Genomic DNA, 10,806 nt, shown 5'->3' on the forward strand with positions numbered 1-10,806 from the left:
ACACACACACACAGACACACACACAGACGCGCACACAGACAGATACACACACAGACACACACACACAGACACACACACAGACACACGCACACAGACACATGCACACAGACAGACACACCCACAGACACACACACAGAGACGCACACACACAGACACACACACACAGACAGACCCACACACACACACAGACACACACACAGGGACACATTTCTGATTCCGAATGCAATGAAGGCCACTTCTTCATCTGCTAGTCAGCAACCTTAAAAATAGTGGAAATGGGGACTTCCCTGATGGTCCGATGGTTAAGAATCCGCCTGCCAATGCACCGGACACAGGATCAATCCTTGGTCCAGGAACTAAGATCCCACATGCCATGGGGCATCTAAGCCCATACCCCACTCCTACTGAGGCCACATGCCCCAGAGTTGGTGCTCCACAACAAGAGAAGCCACTGGCGATGAGAAACCTGTGCCCCATGTCTAGAGAGCAGCTGCCACTCGTTGCAACTAGAGAAAGCCTGTGCACAGCAATAAAGACCCAGCACATCCGAAAATAAATTAAATATTTTTTTAAAAATAGTGGAAATGAGCTACAATACCTTAACAAAACTAATCCAGTTCCTGTCATTCTTGGACTGGGTTATATTTTAGTGGTAGGTATTCAATGTGGAGAAATTTGCTTTTCTTGCTGCTTGTATTCTGCTACAATTAGCAACATTTTGCTGTACTGCATATTAGGAAATCAAAAGTCCCGTCCTAATTTTTTAAACACGTGTGCTTGTTGATGGAAAGAAGTAGTATATACTAGAATGATTTTTTGTGTTTTTTTTTTGTTGTTGTCGTTTGTTTTTAATGTTAGAAAAACTTGCTAAAGAAGTAGGTACTTCTTATGGCTGCTATTTCGTCCCAGCATTTTCGGGGCTGTATGCACCTTATTGGGAGCCCAGTGCAAGAGGGTAAGAATTGAAAATAAGGTATGCTTTTGTCAGTCTTGATTTATTTACTATATTAGCTAAGAACTTATTGGTTAATAGTTTTATATTTTCAAATGATTTTGAAATATGGAGGAAATCTTTTATACTTGGGAAGTATAATTGTAGAACCTTTAAACTCTAAGAAGTTGGGACTTCCCTGGCTGTCCAGTGGTTAGGACTCCACGCTTCCACTGCAGGAGGCATGGATTCAATCCCTGGTTGAGGAACTAAGATACTACACTGCATGCCCCGTGGCATGACATAAAGAAGAACTCCAGGGACTTCCCTGGTGGTTCAGTGGCTGGGACTCTGCCCTCCCTCCCAGTTCAGGGCACCTAGGTTCTAGATCCCACCTGCCACAACTAAGACCTGGTTCAGCCAAATCAATAAATAAATATTAGAAAAAAAAACCCATGAAGTTATGTCATCTGAAAATAAGCCCCGGCCATATTCCTATTCATGTTAGTATTATTATCATTTATCTTCAAGATACCTGCAAGTTATGTATCAAAAGGCCATCATCTAAATGAATATTGATTTGGTTTTATATTATTGTCATCTATTCAGATAGATCATGAACTTTTTCATATGTGGATGCAACATTGTAGACTATAAGGATTTTGCCAGCTACTTAATGTTTGTGCCCAGTTTTGGCTCCCCCCCTGACCCCGTACACGTCTATGTACCAAATTCAACCTTTCCATATTTAGCACATTCCCGATTGATGACTCATTTATTCTGCTCTAATCTTAAAAATCTTTGTGTGTATTTTTAGGATCATCTGTGGGCTCACTCAGTTCACCAATAAATGCCATATTGCTTTTGCTGCATTAGAAGCTGTTTGTTTCCAAACTCGAGAGGTAATCAACATGGGCCTTTTTCCTGTACTTAATCCACCTTTATTATTCCTAAACCAATTTTATATATATGTATATGCTAGAATTTTATGAGAATTTAATAAGCTTGTTCTTGTTGTTCAGTCACTAAGTTGTGTCCGACTCTTTGTGACCCCCATGGACTGCAGCACGCCAGGCTTCCCTGTCCTTCACCATCTCCAGAGTTTGCTCAAACTCATGTCCATTGAGTCAGTGATGCTATCCAACCATCTCATCCTCTGCTGCCCACTTCTGTTCTTGCCCTCAATCTTCCCAGCATAATCAGAAATTAAGCCTGGGGACTTCCCTAGCGGTCCAGTGATTAAGACTTCATGCTTCCACTGCAGGGGGCACGGGTTCCATCCCAGGTCAGGGAGCTAAGATCCCATGGGCTGCACAGTAAGGCCCCCCCCCCAATTTTTTTTTTAAATTAAGCCTGCCTAAACTGTGATGTAATAAATGCAAGTTTGTTTTCTTTTCCCAGCTGTCATTACTTTCTAAGTTCCTGTTAGCTGCTGGGCACTGGGCATTTTACAGTTGAGGGGATGCTGAGCGACACATATTAGGCAAAGGATTTGAGTAGTAGCACAAACATAGATACCACGGCAGGAAATCAGGGTGCAAAATAGAGTTGTCTGGCTTGCTTGAATATAGAGGTGAGTACAGAGGAGTGGTAAGAGAAAAGGTTGGTGGTAACCAGATCAAGGAGGACCTAGAAGAAATCTCAATTTTCCTTCTGTAGGCTTTGGGGAGCTTTTGCGTATTTTTAAGTAGAAGATGGCTATTTTCTGAGATATTACTGTGTGGTACTTTGATGATGTTCATTGCACTGGTTTTTTTTTTTTTTTTCAGATTTTGGACGCCATGAACTGCGACTGTGGAATTCCACTCAGCCATTTGCAGGTAGACGGTGGAATGACCAACAACAAAATCCTTATGCAGTTACAAGCAGACATTCTGTATATTACAGTAGGTCAGTAACCCTCATTCCTTCAAACCCCAATAGTCATGTTTTTTTGGAAGAACTGATTTTTCAGGCATATGTAACTGCTAAGATAGTGATGTTGTTCGCTCCCCTCAGTGAAGCCGTCCATGCCTGAAACAACTGCCCTGGGAGCCGCCATGGCTGCAGGAGCTGCAGAAGGGGTTGGAGTCTGGAGTCTGGAGCCTGAGGACTTGTCGGCTGTCACAATGGAGCGATTTGAACCTCAGATCAACGCTGAGGGTACTTTTATTTATTTTTATTGTAGAGTTGATTTCTAATACAATGTTGTGTTAGTTCCAGCAGTACAGCAAAGTGATTCAATTATATATACTATGTTTTTCAGATTCTTTTCCCTTATAGGTCATTACATAATATTGAGTATAGTTCCCTGTGCTCCACAGTTACCTTTTTCAGTGAGGGTACTTGTAAAAACTGAAGATTGGTGTACTGTGAAAAGGGAGAGAGAGTTTGGTGGTTTAGTCACAAATCAAGAAATGAAATAAGATTGCAAATGCAAAGGTAATTTCATATTCAGCTGCTGAACATACTTGGCTTCATATTTGAATGAATGTGAATAAGAGAAATAGTTCCCTATTAAAAAAAAAAAAACAAACTTCTATAATCACTGTTTTACCATTCACTTCTACTGTTTATAGTCTCTTCATGTACAAGGATAACAGTGCCACAGTATCAGTTTTATTAGTAGCCTGTTAGTGTAACCTTTTCTGACAGTGACAAGGGAGATATATAGACCACCGACACATCATGTCTGCATTGGGTCATCTTTAGTGCCAATGCCCAGTCTTAGGACAGGATTAACTGGGCTAAGGACCATTCTGGTAACTTTTAACTAAGCACAGCAGGGCTAGCCTGACAAAAGCAGCAACAATGTACATCAATGAGCATTAAATATTTGACTCACTGTTGCAACAAACAAAACTAAGCCACAAGACCGACCAATAGACTGTAGCCCGCCAGGCTCCTCTGTCCATGAACTTTCCAGGCAAGAATACTGGAGTGGGTTGTCAGTTCCTCCTCCAGGGGATCTTCCCAACCCAGGGATCAAATCCATGTCTCTTGCATCTCCTGCATTGGCAGGTGGATTCTTTACCACTGCACCACCTGGGAAGCTCTAATACCTGTAATTAAGTTTGTGTACAAAAGTCAGGTTTTATATATTCAATTTGGTTTTAAACCTTTTTAAAAAGCTGTCTATAAAATGGTATCATAGTGAATTTTGTGGTGGTTCAGATGGTAAAAAATCTGCCTGCAATGCGGGACACCTGGGTTTGATCCTTGGGTTGGGAAGATCCCCTGGAGAAGGGAACAGCTACCCACTCCAGTATTCCAGCCTGGAGAATTCCATGGACAGAGGAGCCTGGCGGGCTACAGTGCATGGGGTCACAAAGAGTTGGACACGACTGAGCGACTTTCACTTTCCAAGGTCCTCTGCCTTCCCCCAAAGAGAAGGCAGATCAAATAGGATTCTCCTTTCTAATTCATCACCACCTGCTTGTGAATGACCTGGTCTTAGCAGGTAGCCTGTCTCTGCATCTCCCTTCAGTTTGCAGACCAGGCTGAATTTCCCTCCAACTTCCACACAAGCTTCTCTCTGCCGTCACTGGCAGTCTTTGGCAGCCATACTGGGATCGGAGTCCTGGTAAAGCTCCATGTCAGTTAAATACAGTGTAACAAACATCAGTTGAATAAGTGAAACAATTTGTCAAGAATGATGAGTGAATATTAGTACTTAGAACATCTTAGTAAACTGTCTTTCTTTTTTAAAAAACTTTTTATTTTTTATTGGAGTATAGTAACTAACGGACTTCCCTGGTGGCTCAGAGGTTAAAGCGTCTGCCTCCAATGCAGGAGACCTGGGTTCGATCCCTGGGTCGGGCAGTTCCACTGGAGAAGGAAATGGCAACCCACTCCAGTATTCTTGCCTGGAGAATCCCATGGACGGAGGAGCCTGGTAGGCTACAGTCCACGGGGTCGCAAAGAGTCGGACACGACTGAGCGACTTCCCAGTAGCATAGTAACTAACAGTTGTTATTGATAGTTTCAGGTGTACAGCAAAGCGACTCAGCCATACGTGTGAAAGTGAAAGTCGCTCAGTTGTGTCCGACTCTTTGTGACCACATGGACTATACAGTCCATGGAATTCTCCAGGCCAGAATACTGGAGTGGGTAGCTGTCCCTTCTCCAGGGGATCTTCCCAACCCAGGGATTGAACCCAGATCTCCCACACTGCAGGCGGATTCTTTACTGTCTGAGCCACCAGGGAAACCAAGAATACTGGAGTGGGTAGCCTATCCCTTCTTCAGTGGATCTTCCCAGTCCAGGAATCGAACTGGAGTCTCCTGGCAGATGATTCCATACGTATACATGTATCCATTCTCCCCCAGACTCCCCTCCCGTCCAGTCTGCCACCTAACATTCAGTAAACTGCCTTTCTTATGTATGGTTTTCCTACTTTCTATTTCTAGAAAGTGAAATTCGTTATTCTACATGGAAGAAAGCTGTGATGAAATCAATGGGTTGGGTTACAACTCAGTCTTCAGAAAGTGGTAAAAATGTTTTTTTTGTTATTGCCACTTTGTCCTAGTATGTTAAATAGCTTCTTTAAGTATCTGTTTATACTTAGCAAGGCTGCTCTGAAGAATAGCATTATCATATGCTCATAGTTTCTAACATTTTGAAAATACTTAAAGTTCTAAACATAAAATGTAAATTATCAGATTGATATATGTGCTTATCTCTATCCTGCCATACCTTTCCTTATTAGTTTATTCCTGGTACTTTGATTGATAACTTAGTTTTCTTAAAAGTAAAAGTATTTCTAGTTTCTTCCTAATGAAAAAAAAAATCAACTAAACTTTTTTTTTTCTCTTCGTAACTGACTTTGCCTTTTTGGGAGGCTGTCTTCATGACCTGAACCGACCAAAAGCTATATTGATTTCATAATACATTTCACGACTTCCTAGACTGCTCCCAAGCCCTTAGTGAGTGTATGTTGTGAGAATTCATTGAAATAAGAGGAAGAAAATTACCAAGCATAGTAAATTAGAAATGTCATAATTGGGAAATGCTCTTGGCAGAAATTAGAGGACTTTTGTTTTTAATCACTTAGATGGGAAGGTATCTACCATAAATAAACTATTTAGTTGTAAACAGCTCTGAGCTGCCTTTAATATTGAAACAGCCTTTAACATACCTTTAATATGGCATGATATTGTAATCCGTTGCTAAATACAAGATTTGGAATTTAATGAATGAAACAATGGCCAATAATATTTTGAAGCATATAGTTTAAGAGAGAGGAGTTTATAAATGAAATATAGCCTGCCTTCCAACCCCGAAGTGAGTATAGAACCACTTTTTTAAAAAATTATTTATTTATTGGCTGCACCAGTGCTTAGTTGCAGCATGTGGGGTCTAGTTCCCTGTCTAGGGGTCAAACCTGGGCTCCCTTCATTAGGAGCCCAGAGTCTTAGCCACTGGATCACCAGGGAAGTCCCAAGAACCACTTTTAATGTATCTAGCTTTTCAGAGAAGCTTCTGGGATCATCCTGTTTCTACTTGAAGCTTTTGTTTATTATCCTAAATAAGCTTTAGGCTTAATATCCATTGTCTTGACATCTTTTGTTCTGAGACCCACCTTTCTTTCTAAGATGGTGACAAAGCCTTTCTTGCTAAGATTGTCTGCAGTTTTGAGACCTTTTGCAGTTAAACTTCTCAATCATAGGTATTTTTTGTAGCACAGTGGTAGTTGCTTTGAAGGACGCAACAGCCGTGCACTCTGATTTATTTTCTGGTTGCCCTCAGTTAAAAGCTGATGAAAATGAGTTCCGTGATTTCTTTGACTAGTTGTATTTTTTTAAATGGCACAGAAACTTCCCTGGCAGTCCAGTGGTTGAGACTCCACACTTCCAATGCATGGGGCACAGGTTCATCCCTGGTCAGTGAACAAGATCCCGCATGCTCCCAAAAAATAAATAAATAAAATGTATTTTATTTATTTTATGGCCAAAAAAATATTATATGGCCAAATAAATAAATAAAACGGCACAATTCAACCTGTTCCCCTCCCTCGCTGTATCTGCCTCCATGTTGATACCATACATACTTCTTCCTTACTTGCAGTTGAGGATATGATTTTAATCGCCAAGTTCCCACAAAGCCAATTATCATTTTCTCTCTGTTTGCTTACCTTACTGTCAGTGAACTTAAAATGCCAAGAAAAAGTGGATAAAGACAATTACATGATTCTTTTGTTTCTGCCATCAGAATTGATGATAAAATAATTTGATTTTTTGAGAGCTTTCGATTTTTCAAACTTGATTTTTGTTTCAGTTAGGCTGCAGTGTATTTAAGGCAAAGTGTAAAAAACAATTTGTAGTAGATTTATGAAAAGCACTCATGTACAACATTTTGAGAGTCTCAAAAACTGTATAATAATCCAGATAACAATATTCAATTAGTGAAATGCTGATTGTTCTTCATGCAATGTAAGCTATGTAATAATAGTACAGATAGAATCTTGTTTTGATGATCTCATAAGGCTATTCAAATTGCTGCCTGGCCTCTTATCCTCTTTAAATAGTTTTAATTTATGGGAAGAATATTATGTTAGCTTAATTTCCAAAGCATATTGCCAATTTTGAAGCATTCATATTTATTTTCTTGTTGGTAACTATATTTGAATGGAATGTAAAGAATTTTTAACATACAATTTAATATGTTTTAAATGTTGTAGAAATGATTGGGGATTTAATATTTTTTGGAGAGAGCTTATGATAAGTAATGACTTCATGACTTTGTACTCCAAACCCACCAAAATAACATTTTCTTCAAAAATTGTTAAATGTTCAAGATACATAATGTTTAAATTCAAGAAAAGCCTATGTCTGTATCTATCTAGCTATTCTTTAAAGGAAATGTTTTCAATCAGGTTAGAAAATATCAAAACAATTGTGTTCTCAGACAATATTTTAAAATGTAGATTAATACAGTTTAGTTTTTAAATTATAGTAACATTAATTTTCAGGTTCATTTTGTTATACCAACTGTGTGTAAAAAAGAAAATGAAACCAATAGGGTTTGAAATTCATTTTCAAACTCATGAATTGGACTAATATAACTCTTCTCTGATAGCCAAAGGATCTATAATTTTAATCTGGATGGGGAATGGGATTGCTCACTTAGTATCTTTTGGGGAAGAACCAAGAAAGCTAAAATCAGCAGCCTCCCAAAAAGAAAGTTCTCCTTCAGCTTTCTTTGGCTTTGCCAGTGGAAGGTTTATGTTGGTCTATATGCTCTATGTTCTTGCTATTTGTGGCATGCTATCTGTACCGTTTGTTAACTGTCATAAGCCCTCAGTTTGGATTCTGGTTTTGATTTAAAGTAATAACTCTTTGATACTATTTTTATAACTTTTTTTTTGCTATCATGTGATTCTTAACACAAATATTGTAATTATGTGTCTCTCTTTTGGTTTGCTTGACTGGAATTCCCTCCTACTCGGATGACAACAGGTGACCCTAGTATCTTCTGTAGTCTACCCTTGGGCTTTTTTATAGTGAGTAGCGTGGTAATGTTAATCGGAGCAAGGTACCTCTCAGGTCAGTTCCTCTTTAAATTAGACAATTATATGAGTTAGCGTTAATGTATTTGTGTATAAATCAACAGAAAGTTTTCAGTATTTTTCCTTCTTCCTGTTCTTAGGAACCTGGAAAATCTATTAAAGGTCTAGTTAATATACCATTTAATTCAGAATTAAGGACTGTGACTCTGCTTTTATTCTCTTTGATTTTTAGTAGATGATTTTCTTTGAGGGGCTACATTCTGCTGGCAAGTGCAGCAGTAAGCACAAGTACTACTGTTCATGCTTAAATGAAAGGATGTTCAGAGTGTTAGATGAAATGTATAGTATTTGAAATCAATTGAATTTGCTTTCAAATGTGCCTAAGTTGTTTTTCATGCTTATGAAAATCTTCTACACAAGTCTTAACATTTCAATCCTGGTAAGACTTTCGGCCAGAGTATGTTAGCAGAGTTTCTGTAAAACTCTAAACCTGGGGAAAATGTATTGTCACTTTTATTTTAGTTAAGAGAATACATTGGTGAACTGAAATTTTTTTTTAATTATTGCTGAAATAAATTGGGGGTGAAATTCAAACTGAATTATTACTTTTGCATGTTCTGAATATTCTTATAAAAGTAAAATTGCTCAGTACATTATAAAACTCACTGTGTAACCAGCATTAATTTAAATATAATAATCATTTTTGGAAGTTGTTCCTGATAATAGCTCAGTTTTTCTTCAAATTAATGGCCTAAATGGAAATGACATACTTCATATGTTGCCAAGAAAGTGAAACATTTAAAAAATCTTCTTAATTAGGGAAAGAGTTGAATTATTTCTCTTAATTAATTACAAGATGACCTGGGTTTAAAATGTAAAAATTTTTTATTGATATGGGAGAACATCTGTTTTTAGAAGTCTGACAAGCATTAATCAGCTTGGCATCATCACTAAAGCACTATATATAAATATGGAATGAAAAGTTATTTACATTAGCAGAAAGGGAATAAAAATTATCTACATTAGCAGAACATTAAATTATCTTTTAAATTATGATAAAATTTCATGATTATGTGCATGAGAATTTAAAATTAGATTTACCTTTTTCTGTGTTCTTGTTTATAATAAATTTGTTCAAATCTTTTTCTTCCATAACAACCATGTTGGTATTAGTGCTTTACACCTTACAAAAGGCTTCTGTATACATAAATCTGTACAGAATTAGCAGATGCTTATTTTCTTTCTGCTTCTCAGGAATGTTTGGTGGAAGAGTCTGAGTATTCCCCAGAAGAACTATAATTTAAATTTTTTTTAATTCTGTTTTAGGAAAAGTTCTATTTTTTTTCTTTATCGTGAGGTTTTTTTTGTTTTGTTTTGCTTGTTTGTTTGTTTTTGGCTGCATTATGATGGTCTGGAAAAGGAAAGAAAATAGCATTGCAGCTGAATGTTTTCATCGATATTTTTTCCCCTTCTGTTTCCCTTTGATGCCAGTACAGAATGAAAAAGCTTGGTCTTTGAAAAAATAGGATATATAACATATCTCTAAGCTAAAGGATACAGTAAATGTCCAAATTCCCAGACTTCCAAAATAGATATGATTGCCATCTTTAGGATCTCTCTTGGTAACATATGCTGAGATTTGAGAAAAATTGGAATGACTTGTCTTGGTAAACAGTTAGCAATAGCGTTCATTTGCTAATTTTGAAATTGGCCCAGTTATATTTGTTGCATTTTACCTGTGAAGCAATATTTAGGAATCATATGGAATTTCTAGCTCAATAATGATCGAATCATCTTCATTGCTTTAACTCCTAAATTGCATGTTGATTATTATTGATATATATGATTTTTGTCCCATTTTAGGTATGCCGTAAATACTACCAACTCATGGATTCCAAAGATGCGAGCTCTTTACCTATGGAGAGAATCCAGTGATTCTGTCTCTTAATGTGATGACACTATTCATAGACTGATTTTATTTATAAGCCACTTGCTGCATGATCCTCCAAGTAGACCTGTGGCTTGAAATAAAGAAAATGCAGCAGAAAGAATGCTATAGAAACATTTGGTGTGTTTTTTAACAGCACTAGTTAAGATTGGACCAGCCACCTTTGGGGCTGACCCCCTCCTTTGCAATCATTTCCTGCCTCATTCCCTGTAAGATCTAGGAAGAATTCAGATCCTATCCATTGGAATCTTTCATCACGTATATTCAAATTCTGATGGGCCAGGATTTGATTCCTGCACTACACACGCTTCATTAAGGGGCTATTACTAACTGGCTAAAAATCTGTGATTTTTTGTTTGCTTCCTTTTAACAGACTCCCCTACCCAAAGTCCTCTTCTCTGCTTATTAGGGAGACCACAACATCTTCACTAAATGTTTAAA

At 37.9% G+C, this 10,806-nt stretch overlaps 1 protein-coding gene across 1 annotated transcript; it reads left to right on the forward strand.

The window, feature by feature from the left end:
* Positions 1-275: 275 nt before the first annotated feature.
* On the forward strand, positions 276-10,465 carry LOC145535744 (glycerol kinase-like). Its single transcript, XM_081564094.1, has 8 exons — positions 276-340; positions 854-955; positions 1,749-1,833; positions 2,701-2,821; positions 2,930-3,073; positions 5,320-5,400; positions 8,368-8,454; positions 10,281-10,465. The coding sequence occupies exons 1-8, from the start codon at positions 276-278 to the stop codon at positions 10,289-10,291; spliced, it is 696 nt and encodes a 231-aa protein (XP_081420220.1). The 3' UTR covers positions 10,292-10,465.
* The last annotated feature ends 341 nt before the right edge of the window (positions 10,466-10,806 follow it).

The sequence above is a fragment of the Giraffa tippelskirchi genome, chromosome X, assembly GCF_054371585.1.
Source record: "Giraffa tippelskirchi isolate mGirTip1 chromosome X, T2T-mGirTip1v1.2.pri, whole genome shotgun sequence".
NCBI classification, from domain to species: Eukaryota; Metazoa; Chordata; class Mammalia; order Artiodactyla; family Giraffidae; genus Giraffa; species Giraffa tippelskirchi.

Bases quoted from the DNA above. Each gene is read 5' to 3' on its own strand.
- LOC145535744 (XM_081564094.1), top strand. From the start codon at position 276: ATGGGGACTTCCCTGATGGTCCGATGGTTAAGAATCCGCCTGCCAATG. The intron at 956-1,748 runs GTAAGAATTGAA...GTGTATTTTTAG, and splicing joins TGGGAGCCCAGTGCAAGAGG to GATCATCTGTGGGCTCACTC. The intron at 5,401-8,367 runs GTAAAAATGTTT...GGATGACAACAG, and splicing joins AACTCAGTCTTCAGAAAGTG to GTGACCCTAGTATCTTCTGT.